At 41.8% G+C, this 26,625-nt stretch overlaps 2 protein-coding genes across 9 annotated transcripts in view; both read right to left on the bottom strand.

The window, feature by feature from the left end:
- Nucleotides 1–10,062, bottom strand: part of CAPN3 (calpain 3) — a 52,251-nt gene extending 42,189 nt beyond the window's left edge. For 3 of the 4 annotated variants that reach the window (XM_082388756.1, XM_082388758.1, XM_082388757.1), the window contains exon 1: nt 9,471–10,061. In XM_082388756.1, coding sequence (XP_082244882.1) covers nt 9,471–9,779 — 309 coding nt within the window. In that variant the 5' untranslated portion in view covers nt 9,780–10,061. Of the gene's footprint in view, nt 1–9,470 lie in introns of all 4 variants that reach the window. The other variant, XM_082388759.1, reaches the window with a different exon arrangement.
- Nucleotides 10,063–10,184: 122 nt separating this feature from the next.
- The window catches only part of GANC (glucosidase alpha, neutral C), a 79,078-nt gene continuing 62,637 nt past the window's right edge, over nt 10,185–26,625 (bottom strand). For 3 of the 5 annotated variants that reach the window (XM_082388739.1, XM_082388740.1, XM_082388738.1), the window contains 3 exons: nt 25,571–25,683; nt 19,831–19,934; nt 15,200–19,231 (listed from right to left, as the gene is read on the bottom strand). In XM_082388739.1, the coding sequence (XP_082244865.1) occupies nt 19,122–19,231; nt 19,831–19,934; nt 25,571–25,683 (327 nt within the window). In that variant the 3' untranslated portion in view covers nt 15,200–19,121. Of the gene's footprint in view, nt 13,033–13,695; nt 13,790–15,199; nt 19,232–19,830; nt 19,935–25,570; nt 25,684–26,625 lie in introns of those variants that run through there. The other 2 variants (XM_082388741.1, XM_082388742.1) reach the window with 2 other exon arrangements.

Below are 26,625 nucleotides of genomic sequence, written 5' to 3'. Positions count from 1 at the left end.
GGGAACTAAGATCCCATATGCCGCAGGACAACCAAGCCCCTGCATGCAACTACTGAGCCCATGCACCACATCAGGACATAGAAATGTTGAAAGTAAAAGAATGAAAAAAATATATATCAAGCAAAATCTTGCCCCCAAAGTTGCTGTACCTACATTAATATCCTATATGATTGACCTTAGAGTAAAAAAAAAAAAAAAAAAAGGTTTTTAAAGAGATAAAATGGTTACTAAAAATTCCTAGAAGAATAAATATTACCATTGACTCAAGAAGAAAAACAATTTCAAATGATCCCATTATTATTGAAGAGGCTGTATTTTCATTAACAGATAAAATCTTCCCTTAAAGAAAACACTGGCAAAATTCTACCAAATATTTAAAAAACATATAGCTTCCATCTTACACAATCTGTTTCACAGAATAGAAGAAAGAACATTCCCCACTCATTTTAGGAGGTTAATATAACCTTGATCCCAAAATGGGACAGCACCAGAAAGGGAAATAATAAGCCAATCTCACTAATGTTCATATATGCAAAAACCTAAATAAAGGATTTGTAAGCCAAAATTCAGTGACATGTAAAAACGATAATACATTCTAAGTTTGTTTTATTCTAAGAATGCAAGGGGTCAATACTGGAAAACTCTAATAATGTAATTTTGTATATTAACTGTTTCAAGGAGGAAAATCACGATTTTCTCAATAAATGCAGAAAAAGTATTAAAGTTCAACAACCATTTATGATTTTAAAAGAAACTCTTAGCAAAGCAGGAATACAGGGGAACTTTCTTAATGATAAGTTGTTTCTACAAATCAATGTGTAGAAAATCTATTCAACAGTGAAACATTAAGAATACTCCCTTCAAAATGGGAAACCTGAGGAAGATGCCTGCTATCTCCTTAGTTATTAACATTATGCTAGAGGGTTTCGCCAGTGCAATAAAACACTAATTAGGCTGCTGAATACAGTTGTGCATAATGCACTGGGCAGCCCCATTATTATTTTCACATGACCTAACTAGTTATACAGAAACATAGACTCCATAGACAAATAACTTGGGATCGACAATCAAATTATTAGAATTACTAAGAGTTTAGTGGGAGTTCCCTGGCAGTCCAGTGGTTACTCGGACTCGGCGCTTTCACTGCTGTGGCCCGGGTTCAATCCCTGGTCGGGGAACTAAGATCCTGCAAGCCATGTGGCTCGGCCAAGAGAAAAAAAAAAAGACTTATTGGCACAAGGTGTGTTAGCACAAAGATAGACACACACAATGGAACACAACAGAGAGCGCAGAAACAGAACCACGCATTGATAGATACTTGATTTATTTAAAAAGTGGCCTTGTAAAAGGGATTGTCTTTTTAATAAATTGTGCTGGAAACTTTGAATATCCATATGGAAAAACAAAATGTGATCCCTATCTTATATGGAAAAATCATTTCTAGATGTATTATAGACCCAAATATGAAGGCAGAAAAATAAAGTTTCTAAATGATAATAAAAAGGAATTACTTTGGTTTAGGAAAAACATTCTTAACAGAACACAAAAAGCACTAACTATAAAGGAAAAATTAAATTAAGAATTAATTTAGAACTTCTAATTAAGAGCTTTTAATTTAGAATTTTTTAAGTAAAAAAATAACCTTAAAAGAGGGAAAAGTTTGGACTTCCCTGGCAGTCCAGTGGTTAAGACTCTGGGCTTCCAATGCAGGGGGTGTGGGTTCGATCCCTGGTTGGGGAACTAAGATCGCACATGCCACGTGGTGCGGCCAAAAAATGGAAAAAAAAAGCACATCTAAACAATACATGATTAGTACCCAGGATACATAAAGAATGCTTATAATTCAAGTTGAAAAAAACAAATGACTCAATAGAAAAATGAGCGAAAGACATTAACAGCTATTTCGTGGACAGCAAGATAACAAATAATCAAGAACTACATGAATTATGAAAAGATGCTCTTCCTTATTCATAATCAATGAAATGCATCTTCTCATACCTTTCTTGGCTATTTCTGTCTCTGCCCCTCCCATTCTCAGTGCTCTACTGCTGAGTTATTTCAGCTTGTTCCTCCCATGATGTCTAGAGTCCTGTCTCCATCATGACTTTCAGGAGGAGCTGCTGTCTTGCGGAATATAATGGGAGGCGGTCCTAAAAGTTATCGATATTTATAGAATTGTCACACTTGCGCCAAAACTTATGCTCCCCCACCCCCACTCCAGGATGGCACTGTGATGATTCTCTGCTGAGTAGAGAGGGGGCTGGCTCTCAACTGGGTACCTCATTTTGCCTTTCATTTACCGTCACCGCTATTGACGATCGTGCTAAGCAAGTCATGTACAGTATCTCGTTTAATCCTTACAACAACTCTATGAAAGTAGGAATTTTCATTTTCTTTTCACATCGGAGGAAACTGAGACCCAGGAATGGTCCGTAACTTGCCTGAGGTCACATTGGTAAGAGGTGGAGCCGGGATTTGAATCCAGTTTCTTTGACTTGAAAGCCTGTGCACTCCGTCACCGTGTTATGCTCCTGTCCTCAGCTGCCTATCCTAATATTGCTACCTTACCTTGAGCACCTACTAGGATTTTATGGATACTCAGATATAGCCATATGATGAGAATATCACTATGTGCATTATAGAAGAGAAACTCGAAACTTGGAAAGTTTATGTGACTTGCTAGGGGCAGAGCCAAGGTTCAGACCAGGTCTGTTTGGTTCTAAATCCAGCTGTCTTAACCACTCTGCACCATGCCCCCAATTCTTCCTCTTAGCGGCTAGCTCAGGGATCCCCACTTCTTTCTAAACTGTCTGACAGATGATGACACTAAAACAGATTACAAGCAGACCTCCCAGCTGGTTTTACTGGAAAGATAATATCCCTGAGAGAAGCAGCTGCACAGCAACTGGGCTGTAGACCCAGGAAGAGAGGGCTCACTGCACACAGCCTTGGTGTTTCCGTAGCTCTGCTCCCTCCCTCTCATCTCACACTGGAATGGACTAAATTTATTTTGTGCCAAGCTAGGATTTCTTCTTTTCGGAATTGAGTAACTCAGGTCAAGTGACCCCCTGGGGGGAAGTTACCCAGGGTGGGGTGTTAATTATAGAGGTGATGGGCATGTGGAAGAGGTCGTTAGAGCAACAGACCTCTGGTGTCCTCACAGATTGTCAGAAAACTTTCAAACTTCAGAGTGCTGATGTAAAGGCCAAGCACTGGGTCCCAGGAAGTCAATGGGCAGCTGTCTTCTACATTTCACTCCTTTTCTTTAACTCTAGTTCAGACTAAAAGGAACCAGCCTCCTTGTAGAAATGATTCATTCCAGATCTAGAGCAAGAAATGTACAAGATGAGCCTGAGACTTTTTGTTGTGGCCAGAAAACAAGGAAGCTACTGAAGATGAATGGGGTCATGTCAAATGATACAGGCAACTTGTAGGAGGCTCCCATTGTCTGAAGATGGGACAATTTGAACATCAAAGAGAATAATGACTGTAATGGATTAAAATATGTTGCAGTGTTTCCTACTGATCACACTGTTGATAGGGTATTATCTCAAGCTGTGATACTTAGGAATAGAGAGAACATAGGAAGACTGTTGATTCTCATTATTCATGGTAGTTACGTTCTATAAAGTCACTGTGACTGTGAATGCTCAATTAGTGAATATTGAGTCATTGCACCTGGAGGAAATACAGCATTAGATTCCTGGGAGTCTACCATCAATACACAACCTTATTTTATGTGTGTTTCTGTTTAAAGACACCTTATTTAATATATATTATTAATTCATTAACATTGAACTCACAGCACCATAGCTCATGCCTGAATGAAGCTTATCTAACGCATGTATTTTCTCCCCAAGGCACGTCACAGCCTTCTTGCACTTAGGAACACTAAATAGCACTCCAGCACTACACGTTGGGGACATTTAATTTATTTATTTATTTATTTATTTATTTATTTGCCCTCAGCCTGTTTGCTTCATTTTTTTTTTAACATGTTTACTCTTTTTTTTTTTTAATTCATTTTATTTTTGGCTGTGTTGGGTCTTCGTTGCTGTGCGTGGGCTTTCTCTAGTAGCAGCAAGCAGTGGCTACTCTTTGTTGCGGTGCGCGGCCTTCTCATTGCGGTGGCTTCTCTTGTTGCGGAGCACAGGCTCTAGGCATGCGGGCTTCAGTAGTGTGGCACGCAGGCTCAGTAGTTGTGGCCCAAGGGCTCTAGAGCACAGGCTCAGTAGTTGTGGCACACAGGCTTAGTTGCTCCGCGGCATGTGGGATCTTCCTGGACCAGGGCTTGAACCCGTGTCCCCTGCATTGGCAGGCAGATTCTTAACCACTGCACCACCAGGGAAGTCTTCATCAGGGACATTTTAAACAGAGAAAAAACGTGGCACCAGACAGACTATGAAAACGATACTTGGTTATAGTCTGAGAGCTGAAACTAAAAGGCAGAGGGTCACGTTGTCTGACTTCAGCTGGGAACGTGCATGGAGGGAGACTCAAATTTTTCACTGCCCTACACATGTCAGCAAATGACCGAAGAGGCACCATGGATATTGATTTCGGGGTTACAAGTAAATTTCAGTGAGTAGGTGAATTCACAAATACAGAATCCACAAGTCCTGAGGATCAACTGTATGTGGATCATAGCATTGACAACTCCAGACTTGGAAAAATCACACCTATCGGCTAGAGTTGAGAAGTTTTATGACTATTTGATCTGAAGCAACTAAAGGAAGGATGGCATTATTCACGAATAAGGAGAATTACTATATAGAGGAAATCAGCTGACTCAATTTCACTGTCTGCTGGATCAGGGCCGGATATAATGTGCTAAAATTGTGGCCGGAAGAGTTCTGGCTAGAAATAAGGGTGAACTTTCAGACTGAGAAAGGTACTAACTATAGGTTAATAAACGAGATGGGGGCATCGTTTTCCCTTCAAAACCTTAACATCAGGAAAGAAGTCCATCTACCTGGAGTGGCAAAAAGTAGTAGTTCCCAAACATTTTTCAAGTCTATGATACAGGGTTTTTTTTTTATAGCAGCTTTGATACTGCTTTATAATATATACTATCTATTCCTGGTGCTCTTGTGGGGTATAATACACTCCTAAAAGTTCTGATGGTGATTATTTAAACCTGAAGTTTGGATGAAAATGGTAAAGCAAGTGTCAGCTTCTCTTAAGCAGCATGCTTCCCAGGTGTTAGCTGAGGGCTCATGGTTCCTTGGAGATCCTGAATCCCCACATCATAGCTTCTGAGAGGTCAGACCCTCCTCCCTCCCACCACAGTTCAGCGGGTTCCGGGCAGCTTGCGTCTTTATGCTTCTCTATTTCCCCACTCCTGTGCTTTCCACATTCTGACTTCCCGGTGTGCTGGCCCAGTTGGGCCTGTGTAAATCAAGACACTAACTTCCGCCCTTTACTGAGAAAAGTTACATACTTGCCTCCGGCGTTTCACAAGTTCATTGGTAAAGAGGTCTTTGAGGGTCAGGTCAAGGGGAGGGATGACCCTCACCTGTGTGGCCTCCTGCCCTGTTGCTTCCCCCACCCCCCTTTGGTTTCTGTTGTAGCTCTCCTTCCTCTTGTAAGTAAATCTTTTTTTTTTTTTTCCTTTTTTTTCCCCTAGAAAACAACCATGTCCAGCCCCCTTCCTATAACTACAAGAATCTTCCTACTTTTTCCTTATGTGTTTTCCTCTTGAAGAGAAAAGCTGATGATTCAGCCACGCTAAGGATTCACATATAAACACGTCTGGATAAATATGTATAAACTATCAAAGATAATTTTGTAGTGGTAACAAGACCTAACCTGAAGACTGTAGTGATTTATTTTATTTTTAAATTTTTGTCTGGTGTAACAGTTTGGGACAAGGGAGAAGTTAGCTCTGCCTGGATGGTGGGGACTTGGGAAGGGGCAGGAGACCACATCAGACAGAGAGCAGCAAAGCCCAGCTGGTGGGGTTGGATTCAGGCTGCTAGGCAGCAGAGGAGAAAGAAATGGTTTGGGAAGAGGAGTAGGAAGGGGATGGCAGGACTGTAAGTTAAGGGGGAAAGGGGTCTTATTTGTCTATTCTCAAGGTACTTTTCCCCCCTCATATTTTAACATCCCTGAAATTGTGATGCATCTTACATTAGAAAGCCTCCTCCAATTGCATTCAGCTGGGTGGTGGTCATGACCTTCCGTGGATACCCTCTGATAAGATCTTAGTACCAGCATCAAAATCTTCTAGACTTGTTGAAAGATGGTTCATGATAAATTACAACTTGGGAAACTTACCTAAACTCTAGCCTTAAAAAGAGTGTAATTCAAGAGATTTCCAGGTATGGAAACTATAGTCGCCTGTTCAGAATATAAAGGGGCTGCTGTCTGTCTGGGAAAGAGGTTTCCTCAGGTCTAGGTGTTGGCAGAGGGAGCTAGCTGACCCAAGGAGCGCAGGAGAGCAGGGCTGAGAGCCAGGTTAGACCAACGGGGCAAAGCACAGCTGGGTATGGGGTTGTAATAGTAATAACAGGTGAGAGGGAAGGCATACACCGGAGAAATGTGGGTGAAGTTGGGACCCAGCTCCGAACTGGCAAAGGGTTGGGCTCTGAAAAGATGGAGCGATGGGGACAGGACCTGAGGGGAAGAGGCAGTTAGGCAGCCTATGGCTGGAGGCCCAGCCACTGCCAGCAAATTATAAAGCACTGGATCTGGAGATAAAGGAAAGATGGTAAATTCCCCCAACCCCCAAGAACCAGTGGAAACAAAGCTGAGCAGAAAGTGGCTCAGGGAAAATGCAGAATCCCAGCTATCAGCCCCAGGAGCTTAGAGGGCAGAGGAGGAAGGGAAAACAGATTTCCTAGGGAAAGAGCTGATGGGATAAATTGGGGATGGCTGTCCATCAGTGATGCAGTTTTGACCTCAACTCAGCTGTGAGTGGGAGGCCCAAATAGGTTATAACCTCTCCTGGCAGAGCCAAGAGACACTGAGGCTGTATCCGTCAAGTGCAGTTTAACCAACTTAACCTGGTTCCCAAATAGGTGGACTCCTGCTTCTCTAGGGTCCAGGTTAGAGTGGGGCTGGAATGAGATGGAACTTCCTGAAAGGTGACTCTGCCTAGAGCCAGAGACGGGAGGCTCAGGAACACGTTGCCAGTCTCTGTTGTTGGCGGCCTTAGTGAGCTGAGCTGACTCAGAGGGTTAGCACCGCACAGAATCTTCTATGCAGAATCCTTGCACAGAATCCTTGTGCCCTGCACCACAAGAGGATGTGAGTCAACTTGCCTATGGAGGGGCCCTCGCCTGGAAGGGCAGAGGCACCAAGAAGGGAGATGCTGCCTCCCAAGGGAGGATTCCCTCGTGGGCTTCTGGGTCTCCATGGAGCGATCTGGGGGTCCTGCATTCGCAAGGGAAGGAGGGTGCCAGATGCACAAGGCCTTGCAGCTGGCCCCTTGTGTCCCATCCCTCCAAAAGCAAAAGGGATCTAGGTTGCCCCTGATTTTAAGAGTGATTGCAGGAGAGTATGGAGAAATAACCTGGAATGCACAAGGCAAAGGCAGATGGGGAAAATGGGAGCATTTGCTCACCGCCTTATTCCAGAGGTGGTCATAGCCGATAACTGAGTGAGCAGCCAAGTTCCCCGACCCAGTGTGATTCCCCCTTTACGTGGTCACCTTCACACTCGAATGATGCACTCACATTTCACAATCAAACACACATTTTGTATTTGATGGGGATGACTGGAATCGCCCAAAAGGACAGGCAGTTTCCTGCCCATGAGGGGATGGTTCATACGCATATCCTCATGTTTGGTTGGACCGATTCATTTAGATCAGGCACGAAATACTCAGACACATTGCTTTGAGTAGTATCTTGACTGGTCTAAAGGCTGCGTATGAGAAGACTTAGAACAACAGAGCAGCTGAATGTGTAGGGGTCCAGGGGAGAGGGTGACGGAGAGATGGATAGGGAGGCCAGGGCTGGCTGGAGAAGGGCCTATAGCCCAGGTAAGGAGTTTGGACTTATCTGAAAACATGGGGGGAGGGGAGAACAGTGTCACTGAAGATATTTCATCAGGGATGCGACATGTCCCAGTTCCCTCACAGTAGGGCAGTGACTGGGTTGGAGAATGAAGTTCTTTCCAGTCCTCTCTTCCAAACTGAGGGCCCCCAGGACAGTCATGGGCCTGAGCATAGAGCCGGCAGGCAAGGAAAGGGGCCCTTGTGGAACACACAGGGTGAGGACAGGGTTGTTGGTATTTAACCTGGATATTTCATCTCAGGTTAAAAGGAAACACATGGCTTGGGACGTCCCTGGCGGTCCAGTGGTTAGGACTCCGTGCTTTCACTGCCGAGGGGCCGGGTCCAATCCCTGGTCAGGGAACTAAGATCCCACAAGCCGCAGTGTAGCCAAAACAAAACAAAAGAAACACATGGCTCATGAATAGCACTGGGCCTCAGTTTAACCTGATGTAGCTCATGAATAGCACTGGGGCTCAGGTGAAATGGTTTCCTCAGGAGGGTTTCTCTCCCTGGCCTGGGTTAGCTCTCCTTGCCTTCTGAAGCACCCTGAACATTGTCTCCTGAAACTCATCACTCTCGTTCAAAGCCTGTCTTGCCTTCAGGACTCTAGGCTTCAGACTTCAGGCTCCAGGAGAGCAGGAATTTTTGTTTTCCTTATTTATGCTGTCTCCTCAGTTGCTTGCCTGGTTTCTGGCTCTAGAAGATGTTCAATAAAGATTTCTTGAATTAAGGACAAGAGTCATGCCGGAGGTGGGATCAGAGAAGGGAGCCGGGGGAATGTGACTTTCCTCCTGGTAGACCACTGTCAATGGAAGCCAGAGGCTGGAAGAGTCACTAAAAGAAACAGGGTTTTAATCCAGGCTGTCATGCGTGCCCTGGATGTACTTCACTGTGGTGTGCCTTTATTTCCTCACTTGTGAGGTGAGGTAGATGGACTCAAATGATTCCTAGGGATTCTCCTTCTAATCCTAACATTTTGTGCATGAAAAAGTAGTCTTTGCTGCCACTCTCCTCTCTCCAGGGCTCTCCATTTCAGAAAGACATGGCTACTGGCAAACTTAAAAGAACATCATGATTTTAGCCCTTCAGTGAGAAAGTGAAGGAATCTTATAAAGATGCAAGATACTTAAACAGGAGGGTAGATCTGGACTACTCTCCAGGTCGGAATTTTGGAATTTGTTTGGAAATTCCAGTTGGGAATTTGTTCTGGGAAAGGAATATTTACTTTTATAGGGTGAATTAAACTGACTTCCAGTGGCTTTCATAAAAAGCAAGATTTTTTTCAGAGAGAGAGAGAGAGCAGAGAGTGAGAATCAGCCCTGCCTCACCTGAGGACAGAGCCCTGCAGGGCTACTGCCAGGACCCTTTGCCCAGTGCCCCGCGCACCACAGAGCTGTGCTGTGGGGAGGTACGGAGCAGGAGGACTTCTCTGAGGGAAAAAAACCCAAGCTGCAACCACTCGGCTACTCACCGGAGGTCTCTTCCAGATGAACTGGATGGGGAACTTCTGGCTATAAAAGAGAGAGGTCTCATCCGGTGGGAACTCAGGATCCACGTAAAGAACCTTCTTTTCTAGACATTTCTTGTGAAGCTGCTCAAATGTCTTCTCTTTCACCCCAATAATGGGAAAATTGCGGCTGATGATGGCTGAGTAGATGCCACTCGGGTTTCCGCCGCCGGCCTCAGTGCCCTGGCCCTGGGCTGCCTGGGGGATTGGCCCCGGAGACCTGGGCTCAGCCCCTGTCCGTGGGGCCACAGACGCGCTAATGACGGTCAGCATGACAGGCAACTTTGGAAGGAACAGGTTTTTAAAGACAACAAGATTCAGCTACCTTTAAGGAAAGGAAGTAACTGCAGAGAGGAAGTTGTAGTGATTCTGTCATCGGAGAGAAAAATGTCCACATCCACTTCAAAGTTTAAAGCCCATCAGAAGGTCGTCCAGCTTGTGTTCACGTTAAAAACTGAGCTGTGATCCAGAAGCCATCCAGTTTTCCTGAGGAAGGAGTAAGGATTTCTGTAGCAGTTTTTACTTAGGGGGCTCCTACCAGCAGCATACATGCCAGAGGGAGAGAAAGAAAGTGAGGGTTGTGTTTCAGTGGCCCAAAGAAGCCTGAGCCAGGAAAACCAAAAATAGACATGAAGAAAGATCATGAGTATGAGAGCAAGAGAGAGGCTAGCAGTGCAGCTAGACTGCATGCTCGAGAGAGAAGGACCTGGCCAGGGATGTTCCTGTGTTGCCATTAAGTTCTGGTGTTGTCAGGAAATGAAAGGGGAATATTTGAGTAAGTTGAACACTGAAACTTAGCAAAGAATGGCAGGTACATTATTGAATTGGCAGTTATCCAGACTATCAAACTATTAGCCACCAAATTAATGGAGAACAATATTGAAAAAAGCTTGCAAGGGTGAATGTGAGATACTGAATTCTAGGAGAATGTTCTAGGCATTTTTGAGAACATGATTTTTACTTTTTAAAATTCTAGGATATCAGAATATTATTCAACTGGATTTGGTATCTCTTCTAGAATGTTCTGATGTCAGCATTGAGTGAAACTGGGTAGAAAATGCCACTCAGCAGAGTCCTCAGTTGAGAAAATCCCTGTCTCTTCTTGCCCACTTGACCTAGCTCTCCCTTGGAAATGTCTTCCACTTCTTATTGCTTTGCCAATGCAATCAAAGTATCTTGGCTGATCTGCCCCCGGGGGAGGAACTGTCTCTGGCCCCCACACAGCTGAGCTTCTTTTCCTCAGCTGTCTAAGCTAGTTCCGTCCTTGGTAATGAAGATGGGTGTGTGATGGAGATCAGCCTCTTGTCATAGCACAATGGGAATACTGTATCAAACACACAGAGTGCAAGGTGCTATTCATTTTGCTCTACCAATTGTTGTGAATAAAACCCCCTCTCAGATTAGCAGGTCCAAACTCAAGGTTTATTCAGCTGCACAGCTGTAGAAACTCATGCTATCAGCGAGAAATCCAGCCTGAGCCCACAAACAAAGGCAGATGATGAGCATGCAAACAGCTGCACGTTTTCAATTCCCAGAGCCTCTTCAAGGATAAAGAACTCGTTTTTATAACATATTTCAGCCAAGGTCATGCAATATCTGAGGCTGGAATGGCTTCTGTTGCACCAACAAGGCAGTTAATGATTGCGTATCACTGTCTTCCACCAACATTTCTTTGATTCAACACTGTTAGAATTAGTGCATTCGCTTATAATTAGAACACCTACCATTCATTAAGTGCCTACTGTGAGCTAGCCACTTCACATAGTTGTAAAAACATTCTCTTTTTTTTTGGCCACACTGCATGGCATGTGGGATCTTAGTTTCCCAACCAGGGATCAAACCTGTGTCCCCTGCATTGAAAGTGCTGAGTTTTAACCACTGGACCACCAGGAAAGTCCCCTAAAAACTTTTAAAGTAATTTTAAACATACAAAAGCATTGCAAAGATAGCACAGATTTCCCGAATACCCTTCAACAGCCTCCCTTAATGTTTACACCTTACATAACCATGGTACAATGATCAAAAATCAGAAATGAATGTTGGTAAGATACCACTAACTGAACTACAAGACAGATTTTGATTTCTTCAGTGTTTCCGCTAGTGCTTTTTTCCTCCTTCTGTTACAGAATTTGATCTGCACTGCATTTAATTGTCATATCTCCTTAGGGTCCTCCAATCTCTGACAGTTCCACAGTCTTTGTCTCTCTTGAACTTGGCACTTTTGAAGAGTACTTGACAGATACGTTGTAGAATGTCCCTAACTTGAGTTTGTCTGATGTTTTTCACATGATTAGACTGAGATTATGGTTTGGGGGACGAATATCACAGAGGTTATGCACCCTTCTCATCAAATCAGATCTGGGGGTACATGACATTGATGTATTTTGTTACTGGTGATACCACCCTTGAGTACTGGGCTAAGGTGGCATCTACCAGGTTTCTCCAAAGTAAAGTTACTATTTTTTTCCTTTCCATACACATGGAATACTTTTAATCTGTACACAACCCTGCAGGTTTGATTAATCCCATTTTACAGCTGAGAAAACTTGAGGTATCTGCTCTATTCTTACAGTTAAGTCATGGGAAACTCATAGAACTTTAGAGATTATCTCTTTTCTTGAACAAAAGAGGAAACCAAAGCCTAGAGAGATTAAATGACATGGTCAAGGTCATTCTGCCAGTTCACTACAGAACCAAACTAGACCCCAGGTCTCCTGATATCCAGTGAAGGAATAAATGCATGACTAAGACTCCAGTAATGTGCATTAGGCATAAGATTTCTGGATCCTTGCATATAAATAGTCAGGGCTTCCCTTCCCCTAGCTCTGATGGGAGTGGAATCTAACACCATCAGCCGTGCTGAAAACAACAGTCAAGAAGCAGCTGTCTGATTCTGGCTGGCCTTGCTGTGGCACTGCAGTCTTTAGCTGGTCATAAGACAGGCAGATCTGATATCAGATGCCAATGTCTCCTTTATTTCTGCTAGAATGTGAGTTGTATGGCCCCCATTGTCTGCGGTTAATATGGTAATCTGTTTCCAGTGGAGTTGCTGATGGCTTTCTATCCCCTGGACTGAGAAGTTATTTTAGTCTAGAGTGCCACTCCCCCCTCACCCCTGGAATTATGCTGGACATTCAGAGGGTTTGGTAGATGGAAATCTTAAAAGCAGAGTGGAATGCTTGATATTGTCATAGGAGTTCCATTACTAAGAAGGCTTTTTTTTTTTTATAATTTTTTTTTTATTCACGTTCTTTTATTTATTTATTTATTTATTTATTTATTTATTTATTTATTTATTTATTTATTTATTTATGGCTGTGTTGGGTCTTCGTTTCTGTGCGAGGGCTTTCTCTAGTTGTGGCAAGCAGGGGCCACTCTTCATCGCGGTGCGCGGGCCTCTCACTATCGCGGCCTCTCGTTGCGGAGCACAGGCTCCAGACGCGCAGGCTCAGTAGTTGTGGCTCACGGGCCTAGTTGCTCCGTGGCATGTGGGATATTCCCAGACCAGGGCTCGAACCCGTGTCCCCTGCATTGGCAGGCAGATTCTCAACCACTGCGCCACCAGGGAAGCCCACTAAGAAGGCTTTTAGGTAAGATGGTCAATTATGAGCTAAAACCCATTAAACTCCAAATATTTATGTGTTTTGACTGTGTTTCTGCTGCCTATCACTATGATACACTGATACTGAAAAAGATGTGAAAAAGTGAAGGAATTCTGCACGCAGACCAAACTCCAGAACTGCGGTCTTCCCTACGGCTACAACAATCTGATAGGCCGGTATTAGTTAACCAGGACGTAAGGCTCAGCACAACTTTAAGGCGAACTCACGGTGACGAGCTGTGCTTTCCACTCTAGGGAGCCTTTAGGAGAATGGCCCAATCTGGGACTGGCCCTGGTCATGTTGATGTGTGGGACCAGGACCCTAGAATTCACTTAGTTCTGAAAGTGAGTTGTACCCCAGAACATAAATAGTCCTATAGGTACAATTAAATGAAAACAGCTGGGACTTCCCTGGTGGTCCAGTGGCTAAGAGTCCGCGCTCCCAGTGCAGGGGACCCGGGTTCCATCCCTGGTTAGGGAACTAGATCTGGCATGCTGCAACTAAGACCCGGCGCAGCCAAGTAAATAAATAAATTAAAAAAAAAAAAAAAAGGAACTAGGCCTCTAGGGCAGGGAATGTCTTGGTACCTGTTCAAACTGGAACCTACATCCTGGGATCACTTCTGTCAGGAACTGACCACCCCAGGTCCACCATAGCCAGAATCCGCAGGATGATTTAGACCTGGGAAAAGAAGGAAGGTGACAAAACTGGCCTTCCAAATGCATGAAGGACTTTCCCTGACCACTATACAGGGCATCTGCCCTAAATAAATGCCTGCCATAAACATGTATTCCATCCTATTTCTTAGTGTGAATACCCTCCTGAAAGCTCCATGGTCAGCTCCTGCAGTCAGACAGGACCTCTGTGGGGAAGCACATATAGAAGCACATACAGCGCTGCCATAGTGTGGGTGGTGTGAGGTCAGGGGCTGCTGGCCTAGTGCTCCGAGGGTGGTATTTGTGTTCCCTGAAGTATGGGGCTTGGCTTGGCCCGGCATTTCTCCGGTGAAGAACAGCTGATCTGATGACTCTGAAGAGGTCTGCTACATCAGAAATAAAGGTGTTTTCTTGTACTGGAGTTCATTCTTTTTATTAGAAAAAATTTTAATTGAAGTATAGTTGATTTACAATGTTGTGTTAGTTTCAGGTTTACAGGAAAGTGATTCAGATATACAAATACTTCTCCAGATTCTTTCCCATTATAGGTTTTTACAAGATATTCAATATAGTTCCCTGTGCTATACAGTAGGCGCTTGTTGTTTATCTATTTTATATATAGTAATATGTATCTGTTAATCCCAGACTCCTAATTTACCTCTCCCCCACTTTCCCCTTTGGTAACCATAAGTTTGTTTTCCATGTCTGTAAGTCTGTTTCTGTTTTGTAAATAAATTCATTTGTATCATTTTTTTTTAGATTCCACATATAAGCAATGTCATGATATTTGTCTTTCTCGGTATGATTTCACTTAGTAAGATAATCTCTAGGTCCATCCATTTGCTGCAAGTGGCATTATTTCATTCTCTAAAATATTTTTTTATTTATTTTAAAATATTTATTTTGGCTGTGCTGGGTCTTACTTGGCGGCATGCAGGATCTTTGTTACAGCATGTGCACTCTTTAGTTGCAGCATGAATGTGGGATCTAGTTCACCGACCAGGGATTGAACCCAGGCCCCCTGCATTGGGAGCATGGAGTCTTACCCACTGGACCACCAGGGAAGTCCCATTATTTCATTCTTTTTATGGCTGAGTAATATTCCATTGTATGTGTATACCACATCTTTTACCCATTCATCTGTTGATTGACACTTAGGTTACTTCCATGTCTTGGCTATTGTGAATAGTGCTGCTATGAACATAGAGGTGCATGTATCTTTTTGAATTACAGTCTTCTCCAGATATATGCCCAGGAGTGGGATTGCAAGATCATATGGTAATTCCATTTTTAGTTTTTTTAAGAAACCTCCATACTGTTCTCCATAGTGGCTTGGAGTTCATTCTTAACTCCATTTGTTTCATCCTATTTTACATGCTACAGCTTATAAGCCTTTACAACAATAGAAACCAAACATTTTTAAAAAATTAATTAATTAATTTATTTATTTATGGCTGTGTTGGGTCTTCGTTTCTGTGCGAGGGCTTTCTCTAGTTGCGGCAAGTGGGGGCCACTCTTCATCGCGGTGCGCGGGCCTCACTATCGCGGCCTCTCTTGTTGCAGAGCACAGGCTCCAGACACGCAGGCTCAGCAATTGTGGCTCACGGGCCTAGTTGCTCCGTGGCATGTGGGATCTTCCCAGACCAGGGCTCGAACCCGTGTCCCCTGCATTGGCAGGCAGATTCTCAACCACTGCGCCACCAGGGAAGCCCCGAAACCAAACATTTTACAGCTATTAGATACTAGGAAGATATGGCTCAGCATCTTTGTTTTTAAAACTTTTTGCTTTGAAATAGTTTAAAACTTACAGGAAAGTTGAAAATATAGTGTAAGGAATTCCTGTATACCCTTCATGCAGATTCTTCAGTTATAACATTTTAATACATTTTGCCAATTTTCTCTGTCTCTGTCTCTTTTTCTCATACATACATAAATTATTTTCTGAGCCATTTGAGAGTAAGTCAGAGCTATGCTACTTTAATACTTCCGTATGTATTTCCTAAAAATAAGGAAATTCTTCTATGTAATCATAGTACAGTTCTCAAAATTAGGAAAATTACCATGTAATCAAAAGATCCTATTCAAGTTTTGCCAACTGTCCCAGTAATGTCCCTTATAGTTCCAGGATGGAACCCAGGATCATACATTTGTTATCATATCTCTTTAGTCCCCCTTTAATCTGGAACAGTTCCTCAGACCTGTTTTTTATGGCCTTCACATTTTGAGCAGTATGGGATGTGCCTCAATTCTGGTTTTAAAAAAAAAAAATTAATTAATTAATTAATTTGGCTGCGCCAAGTCTTAGTTGTGGCACGCGGGATCTTCGTTGCTGCGTGCAGGATCTTCGTTGCAGTGTGTGAACTCTTAGTTGCAGCATGTGGGATCTAGTTCCCCGAGCAGGGATCGAACCCAGGCCCCCTGCATTGGGAGCGCGGAGTCTCAGCCACTGGACCATCAGGGAAGTCCCCAGCTTTGGTCTGTTTATTATAAACTTACATAAATGAAATCACTCAGTAAACATTTTATCAAAAACATACTTCTATGTTGATATATATAGATTGTTATTTTAATGGCTGCATAATATTCTACTGTACAAAAGGGCTATATTTATATTTAAAGGACATTTAGTTTATTTCTAGTTTTCCAGAGTATAAACCACATTACAATTAGTAGCTCTGAGCAATTTATCTGATTTATTTGAAGTGGAATTTCTGGGTTAAAATATGCAAATTTAAAATTTTGATGCTATTGCCAGATTGCCATCCAGAAAGATTATACTTAGCATAATTCCACCAATGATGCACGAAAATGGCTATTCCCCACACCAACATTAGCACTGGATATTTTCATTTTAATCTTGGCCAATCATGGACGCCCCCATTTCTCTGAATATTAATAACGCTGAGCGTATTTCATGCTTATTTTGCCTGTTTCAATTTCTTTTATGAATTACCTTTGCCCATATTTCTTTAGAGCAGTTTCTAATGTTTAAACTGATTTGTCAACTCATTCCTTGGCATTTAAGTCTTAAAGGAAAGACACATTATATATTCATTTTAGAGCTTTGTTTGAGTCTTTGTTAAAATGATTCTAAGTTCTTACATAAAATCCAGTTTCCTGAGAAAACATATCGAGAATTAGCCACAACAAGGTAACTCAACACTGTAGGCCAACTTGGCCCCGCTTAGCTCTCTGGTTCTGAGCTTCAGATATAGGAGGTGGGTAAAGTGTGAGAAGCAATAAGAGCAGAGAACATTTAAGAACACCCAGGATGTATTTCTCTCCATTCAATGTATCTAGTTAAACCTTTCAGGATAGTCCTGGGTCAAGACAGAGCAGTTCCTCACTAACCTACTCTAAAGTTCTTATTTCGTTCCTTCCTCCAAAAATATTTTAAATGGATGAATAGACACGTAATAAATGTTGAACTGAAGATAGGTCTTAATTATTCAGCCTTAAGTGCTATTAAAAACCATCATTTATATTAGGTAAGAGCATTCAGTTTTCAGTTTAAGTCTTACTGTAGCTTGGCAAGGGAAACTTGAAGCTGGGAAATAGGACTTCAGCTAATGGAGGCTTCTTCCTTTCTCCTTAATTGCAAAACTTACAGAAATAGGAGCAAAGAATCTGTATATGTCTATGTGTGCTTATATATGGTGCAAAGCTCAAATCTCAACTGATACAATCAAATGTGTCCACGAGGAAATGTGTAATGTTTACTACATCTGGAGGGAAGAGTCCTAGGTCAGAAAAGTAAATCAGAAACAAATACATTCAATCCTCAATTTTAAATCAATCAAATCCATCAGTCAACCAACTATAGCCAACCATTACTAAAAGCCAAGTATAATCGTGCTCTGGCAGATATAAGACAAATATAACATGATCTTGAAGAACATACAATCTAGTAGGGGAACAAGACAGACAAACCTGAAACACTGAGGCACCATCCCTGAGAATGCTAAGCAGAATGCATATTATAAGTGGGGCAGCATTTCAGAGAAGGGCAAAATCACTGCTCATAGTAAAGGGGAGTTGAGAGTGTTAGGGTAGTTAGAAAGGCTCTGTGGGGAAGTGGGATTTGAGTTGGGCCTGGATGGATGGTAGGATTTGCATAGGTGGAGGGCAGACCGTGGATATTGGGACCCAGGGAACAGAGGCATAGAGGTGGCAGTTGGCAAGCTGCTGAGTGGAAGAAGCCTGATAAACAAATGTGCATGTTGAGCTGTGCTGAGGACATGTGACTGCCCCAGCAGATGCTGCGGCCGCAGGGTGTCCCTGGGGAGCATCCTGGGGAACTGGCATGGTGTAGTGTTCTAGCCCACACCACACTGTACTAGAGTCTGAGGCAAAAGTAAAATGCAGTACTATCGATCCTGTCCTTATTTAAAATTTTGATATTTTGTTCATCATGGATTTTTTTTTTGCTGTTAATTTTGATTTTTAAAAATATTGCATTAAAATATTATTTATTTTGATTACTGTGATTTGGGGCACCCCCTCAAATTTCGTGCCCCAGGCAAGTGCCTTACTTGCCTCAACCTCATCCCGGCCCTGTGTTCTATTTCTGAAGTTTGAGGGTGGGGACATGGGTAATTATTTTATTATTTTTAATTATAGCTTACTCATATTACAAATAAGCTTTGGTTAGTGGACAGTATTTAATAAAAAAATTAATGTAAAGAAATTAGAAGTTTAAGGAGATTAATCTGGAACTTTGGAGCCCAAAAAACATGACAGGGAAAAGAGCCCTTTGTGTTCCTGAGTCAGTCTCTAGGGTAGAGTAACTCCCTGTTGCTGCAGTGAATACACTGCAAGCAGAAAAGGTTGTCTTGTCCAGGTCTAAGTGGGTAAAAGATAACTGGGGTGGGGAGGCACCAGAAGCTGCTGTCCACTTGGAGATGGGCCTTGAGCAGCTCAGCTGCTGGAGCCTGAGTGGCTCTGCCACATGGACTGAGACAAGCTTCCACAAGGTGGGTGGGCTTGGCCCACTTCTCACATAAAACAAAGCCATCCAGCTGTGCTCAAAGAGAAGCTGCCCACTGGGCCAGAGTGCATACCACAGGTCATGGCCCAAGGAGCAATGCGAGATCTGTGAACGCTATAAATGTCTCTGGGCCACTTGCATGTAGGAGAAGAGGGGGGCGGTGTGACACAAAGAGTATTATTAGCACATCTAAAAATGTAACATCTGAAAAATCTGAAAGCTATTGTTCATTAGTAAACTGGTGACTTATGAAAGATGACTTTGAGCCAGAGAAGTCAATAGCGTGCAGCACAAATCGCAAAAAAAAGGCCCCTGGAAAGGCAGAAAGGTGCAGCTGTTCCCAGCACTTGTCACCAGGTGCGCTGCTCTGTCACTGGATTTGGACCTTCCAGTCAGCACCAATGTTCAGTGAGAACTTCTCCAGGTTCAGGGTGGATGTTTTGGCACAATATGTAAAAGCCACAGGCTGAGCTTTACCATCTAGATATCAAAATTGTAAAAAAGGAAAGTTTGATGAACATCTAGGAGAGAAAATTTGAATTTAAAATGTTTCTGACTCTGTTATAAAACCTTATGCCCCATATAGGAGAATCCAAATTAATAGCACTTGTACCCATGGACTTCCATGAAATTTTAAAACATGAAACACTCCACTGTTTTGAGTGCAAGACTGATTGAAGAAAAACTAAGGAACAAAGTGATTTGTCCAACAAATTCAGTAGGTAAAAAAGGATATATCCTATCCTATGTCCTTTAAGACATGTCCATAAACTCCATGAGCAGGATTCCCCAGGACTTCAGATATCTACAGTTTAAAAAAAATATTCAGAGAAGCTACAATAGTCTTTCAAGTCCCAAATAATTTCCTTTAGGAAAATATTAACTGCTTACAATGAGCAGAAAGACCAGTTGATGAAGAGAAGCAGGATGGCCTCATGCCCTCTAGATACTAGTATATTTGACTCCTGCCAGAAAGAGCAGAGTCCACTTGGCTAAGCACATTATGTCAGTTTTAGACTAATCATCTCTTCACTGCAGATACTTCTATGTTTACAAAAACAAATGGCCTGTTTCCTCACCAGGTGAGTGGCTGGTCACAGAAGATGGCTGCTTCTTGAGGCCTAGGACCAAGATCTGCTCCACCACACACTTGCTGGGATAATGACCCCTCTTGTCAGCACAACTGGAATAGATACAACAAATGGCATTAGGAGAAGGAGAGGAATAGGGGTTTGGACTGGTTACCAGGTCACCAACCCGAGCCTTGTGAGTTCCCCTCCCATCTTTCTCTGTGGAGGCATGAAACATATAGTGGTCACATTTACTAGGATGAAGAGATGGAAAAAGATGACCCTATGTGCCGAGGACAAGCTAACCAGTAGTCTCCCTCTAACAAACCATTTGGAGAGACATCATTTAAGGATACTGAAGTCCCAAATGTGACTTGGATGCTGCAATCGAATTGTAAGAAATCAGATACTTAATGAATGGTTGAAGAATGAATAAATGGGATTAATGGGAATTTATACTGAATTCTTTTTTATTTTTCAGAGAGGGAAGGAAAGGAAGACAGAGACAATAAGGAAGGGATGTTCATGAAGTGGTTGAAAAATACTCCTGGGGGGCTCCAGACCAAGATAGCAACATAAGAGGCTCCTGAATTTCCCTCCTCCTACAGATGCACTGAATATAAAGCTACACATGGAGCAATTCCCTTTGAGAGAAATCCAGAAACTAGCTGAGTGACTCCTATACATTGGGTGACTGAGAAAATACCCACATCAAAACAAGTAGGAGGGACTTTCCTGGTGGTCCAGTGGGTAAGACTCCACGCTCCCATTGCAGGCGGCCCGGGTTTGATCCCTGGACAGGGAACTAGATCCCACATGCATGCTGCAACTAAGAAGTCGGCATGCCACAACTAAGACCCAGCACAGCCAAAATAAACTATAAATAAATAAAAATAAGTTAAAAACAAAAAACCAAAACAAACAAACAAAAGAAACAAGTAGGAGAGCAGAAGCAAGAAGAACTACAATTCTGCAGCCTGTGGAATGAAAACCGCATTCACAGAAAGATAGACACAAATGAAAAGGTAGAGGACTATGTACCAGATGAAGGAACAAGATAAAACCCCAGAAAACCGGCTAAATGAAGTGGAGATAGGCAACCTTCCAAAAAAAGAATTCAGAATAATGATAGTGAAAATGATCCAGGACCTCGGAAAAAGAATGGAGGCAAAGATCGAGAAGATGCAAGAAATGTTTAACAAAGGCCTAGAAGAATTAAAGAACAAACACCTAGAAGAATTAAAGAACAAACAAACAGAGATGAGCAATACAATAACTGAAATGAAAAATACACTAGAAAGAATCAATAGCAGAATAACTGAGGCCGAAGAACAGATAAGTGACCTGGAAGACAGAATGGTGGAATTCACTGCCATGGAACAGAATAAAGAAAAAAGAATGAAAAGAAATGAAGACAGCCTAAGAGACCTCTGGGACAACATTAAACGCACCAACATTCGCATTATAGCGGACCCAGAAGGAGAAGAGAGAGAGAAAGGACCTGAGAAAATATTTGAAGAGATTATAGTCGAAAACTTCCCTAACATGGGAAAGGAAATAGCCACCCAAGTCCAGGAAGCTCAGCGAGTCCCATACAGGACAAACCCAAGAATAAACACGCCGAGACACATAGTAATCAAATCGACAAAAATTAAAGACAAAGAAAAGTTATTAAAAGCAGCAAGGGAAAACCGACAAATAACATACAAGGGAACTCCCATAAGGTTAACAGCTGATTTCTCAGCAGAAACTCTACATGCCAGAAGGGAGTGGCATGATATATTTAAAGTGATGAAAGGGAATAAACTACAAGCAAGATTACTCTACCCGGCAAGGATCTCATTCAGAGTCGACAGAGAAATCAAAAGATTTACAGACAAGCAAAAGCTAAGAGAATTCAGCACCACCAAACCAGCTTTACAACAAATGCTAAAGGAACTTCTTCTCTAAGTGGGAAACACAAGAGAAGAAAAGGACCTACAAAAACAAAGCCAAAACAATTAAGAAAATGGTAATAGGAACATACATATCGGTAATTACCTTAAATGTGAATGGATTAAAGGCTCCAACCAAAAGACACAGGCTCGCTGAATGGATACAAAAACAAGACCCATATATATGCTGTCTACAAGAGACCAACTTCAGACCTAGGGACACATACAGACTGAAAGCGAGGGGATGGAAAAAGATATTCCATGCAAATGGAAATCAAAAGAAAGCTGGAGTAGCAATACTCATATCAGATAAAATAGACTTTAAAATAATGTTACAAGAGACAAGGAAGGACACTACATAATGATCAAGGGATCAATCCAAGAAGAAGACAGAGCAATTATAAATATATATGCACCCAGCACAGGAGTACCTCAGTTCATAAGGTGGATGCTAATAGCTGTAAAAGAGGAAATTGACAGTAACACAATAATAGTGGGGGACTTTAACACCTCACTTACCCAATGGACAGACCATCCAGATGGAAAATTAATAAGGAAACCCAAGCTTTAAATGACACAATAGACCAGATAGATTTAATTGATATTTATAGGACATTCCATCCAAAAACAGATTACACTTTCTTCTCAAGTGCACACGGAACATCCTCCAGGATAGATCACATCTTGGGTCACAAATCAAATTGGTAAATTTAAGAAAATTGAAATCATATCAGGCATCTTTTCCAACCACAATGCTATGAGATTAGAAATTAATTACAGGGAAAAAAATGTAAAAAACACAAACACATGGAGGCTAAACAATATGTTACTAAATAACCAAGAGATCTCTGAAAAAATCAAAGAGGAAATCAAAAAATACCTAGAGACAAATGACAATGAAAACACGATGATCCAAAATCTATGGGATGAAGCAAAAGCAGTTCTAAGAGGGAAGTTTATAGCAATACAATCCTACCTCAAGAAACAAGAAAAATCTCAAATAAACAATCTAACCTTACACCTAAAGGAACTAGAGAAAGAAAAACAAACAAAACCCCCAAAGTTAGTCTAAGGAAAAAAACCATAAAGATCAGAGCAGAAATAAATGTAATAGAAACAAAGAAAACAATAGCAAAGATCAATAAAACTAAAAGCTGGTTCTTTGAGAAGATAAAGAAAATTGATAAACCTTTATCCAGACTCATCAAGAAAAAGAGGGAGAGGACTCAAATCAATAAAATTAGAAATGAAAAAGGAGAAGTTACAACAGACACTGCAGAAATACAAAGCATCATAAAAGACTACTACAAGCAACTCTATGCCAGTAACATAGACAACCTGGAAGAAATGGACAAATTCTTAGAAAGGTATAACCTACCAAGACTGAACCAGGAAGAAACAGAAAATATGAACAGACCAATCACAAGTAATGAAATTGAAACTGATTAAAAATTTTCCAACAAACAGAAGTCCAGGACAGATGGCTTCACAGGTGAATTCTACCAAACATTTAGAGAAGAGCTAACACCCATCCTTCTCAAACTCTTCCAAAAAACTGCAGAGGAAGGAACACTCCCAAACTCATTCTATGAGCCCACCAGCACCCTGATACCAAAACCAGACAGAGATACTACAAAAAAAGAAAATTACAGACCAATATCACTGATGAACATAGATGCAAAAATCCTCAACAAAATACTAGCAAACAGAATCCAACAACACATTAAAAGGATCATACACCACGATCAGGTGGGATTTATCCCAGGGATGCAAGGATTCTTCAATATATGCAAATCAATCAATGTGATAAACCATATTAACTAACTGAAGAATAAAAACCATATGATCATCTCAATAGATGCAGAAAAAGCTTTTGACAAAATTCAACACCGATTTTTGATAAAACTCTCCAGAAAGTTGGCATAGAGGGAACCTACCTCAACATAAGAAAGGCCATATATGAAAAAAAAAAAAAAGTAGGAAAAGCTGAGACACACTCTCCATATAACCCCCACCCCTGGCATAGTCCCACACAATTGGGAAGGAATCCCCAACTCCTGGCTTCTCCAGGAAGAGTGAAGGGTTTGGACCACACTTCTAGTGTCCCTCCTTTCAAGGCTCCCACCTGAGGGATGGCCCTCAAATCACCTAGCTCTGATAGCCAACGGGCTTAATCATAGCAAATAAAGAAGTAGTTGTTAATAGGCAGTGTGGCTACCCCCTCCAGGGCTCAGGCAAAAACATCCATCTCACAGGTTCTCCCTGGAAGGGATTTGACTGCATACTTTCCCAGCTACTGCCTGAGTGTTCTAACCAGCCTGCATCTAGGTGCTGACTAAGATCTGCCCCTTTGGGACATGGATGGGTCTCAGCAAATCCTCAACAACTGTGAGTCACTAAGAACAAAGACGGCAGCTTGGATAATCACAAAGGTCTGAGAAACAACAAGGAGCTCAGGCCCAGCTGATCGACGAGGTTCATCTCCTACATGAGACCAGTCTGTCAAGACTGGAAGAGGTGGCTGTCTTACCTAACGTGAGAAGCCAACACAAAGAGTCAAGGAAAATGAAACAGGAGAATATGTTCCAAACAAAAGAACACGATTAATCTACAGAAACTGACCTCAGCAAAATGGAGATAAGTTATTTACCTGATAGACAGTTCAAACTAGTGGTCATAACGATGCTCACCAAGGTCAGAGAGCAGTGCATGAACAAAGTGAGAATTTCAACAAAGACAGAAAATATTAAAAAGTACCAAACAAAATATAGACCTGAAGAATACAAGAAGTGAACTGAAAAATTCAATAAATACTGCATGGTGTCACTTATATATGGAATGTAAAAAAATTTTCAAAAAAGGAAAGTTGAACTCATAGAAAAAGAGAGTAGAATGGGGGTTGCTAGGGGCTGGGGGGTGGGGGAAGTAGAGAGAGGCTGGTAAAAGAGTACAAACTTTCAGCTATAAGATGAATAAGGTTTGAGAATCTAATGTATAACATGGTAAATATAGTTGATAATACTGTATTGCATAACTGAAATTTGCCAAGAGAGTAGAACTTAAGTGTTCTCATCAAAAGGGGAAAAAAAGGGTTAAACATGTGAGGTGATGGATGTGTTAATTAACTTGATGATGGGAATCCTTTCACAAAGTGTACATATATCAAATCATCACATTATATACTTTAAATATATTACAATTGTATTTTTATACTAGTATATTTTATTAAAATTTTATTTCTAAATTATACCTTAATGACCTAGAGATTATCATACTGAGTGTGGTCAGTCAGAGAAAGAGAAATATCATATGATATCCCTTATATGCAGAATCTAAAAAGAAATGATACAAATGAACTTATTTACAAAGCAGAAAAAGACTCACAGACTTAGAGAATGAACTTACCCTTACTGGGGGGAAGGGATAGTTAGGCAGTGTGAGATCGACATGCACACACTGCCATATTTAAAATGGATAAGCAACAAGGACATACTGTATAGCACAGGGAACTCTGCTCCATGTTATGTGGCAGCCTAGATGGGAGGGGAGTTTGGGGGAGAATGGATACATGTATATGTATGGCTGAGTTGCTTTGCTGTGCACCTGAAACTATCACAGCATTGTTAATCAGCTATTCTCCAATTAAAATAAAAAGTTAAAAAAATTATACCTTAATGAATCTGGGGGGGGGTGAAAGAAAAATACTCCACAAGTGGCCTTCATCATTAATTTCTTAAAATAGCAACTCTGCATTTGAGGATAGCAAATGGATAGCATAATTTAAGAAAGCACACAGCTTTTTTAGCTGCCATTACCTGTTGATCAAAACACCTGAGGCGAATGAAAACTTCCTGTGCAAGAACTGCTTCTGGTGGAGGTATTGGAATGAATGACCATCATCGAGATATAATTCACCCACAGCAGAACCCTGGAGAGTGAATCACGGATAGAGAATGTGCTTATGTAATAGCTTTCTAGGAAAAGACTGTCGCCTCCCTAAAGGAAATAATAGATTTTAAAATCTATGAAAAATAATGTTGAACAACTGCTTAATATTCAAGCTGTACAAAGTAGTCATGCAGTATATACACTTAATACATATTTGTGAAATAATATGAATAAACAAGTCACACAAGAGGAGGACAAAGAGTTAGGCCTTGTTGAAAGAGATTTAAACTATGAAGTATGGTCAGCAGCATAGGTGGCTTCCCCCACTAGAAGGTGACAACAGGTCAAGAAAAGTTCACAGAATGGAAATGAAATTAAAAGAAGAAATTGGTATATAATGGATGAGATCAGCTATCTTTAGAAGACCCTCCATTTAGAGAACGGTATCTAGTTCCTACTGTCTTTTAGTAGGAGGACCACTTTTTTTTTTTTTTAAACTTTTAGGTTTTTTGTTTTTTTTTTAAACTTTGGGTTTGTTTGTTTGTTTATTTATTTATTTATTTATTTATTTATTTATTTATTTATGGCTGTGTTGGGTCTTCGTTTCTTGTGCGAGGGCTTTCTCTAGTTGTGGCAAGAGGGGGCCACTCCTCATCGCGGTGCGCGGGCCTCTCACTATCGCGGCCTCTGTTTTTGCGGAGCACAGGCTCCAGATGCACAGGCTCAGTAATCGTGGCTCACGGGCCCAGTTGCTCCGTGGCATGTGGGATCCTCCCAGATCAGGGCTTGAACCCGCGTCCCCTGCACTGGCAGGCAGATTCTCAACCACTGCGCCACCAGGGAAGCCAGTAGGAGGACCACTTTTGCATGTCAGACAATGTCACAGCACTCCATATGGCAGTTCACTGTTATTGACAACGCTTCATGTGCTATGGACCTCGAGTTTCTTGTAATTATTCCATGGCCTCACATGGGCCCGAGG

This window comes from Balaenoptera borealis (assembly GCF_965194805.1).
Source record: "Balaenoptera borealis genome assembly, chromosome: 3".
NCBI lineage: Eukaryota > Metazoa > Chordata > Mammalia > Artiodactyla > Balaenopteridae > Balaenoptera > Balaenoptera borealis.
The sequence above is the reverse complement of the archived record's forward strand: the minus strand, read 5'-3'. Positions and strand labels throughout refer to the sequence as shown.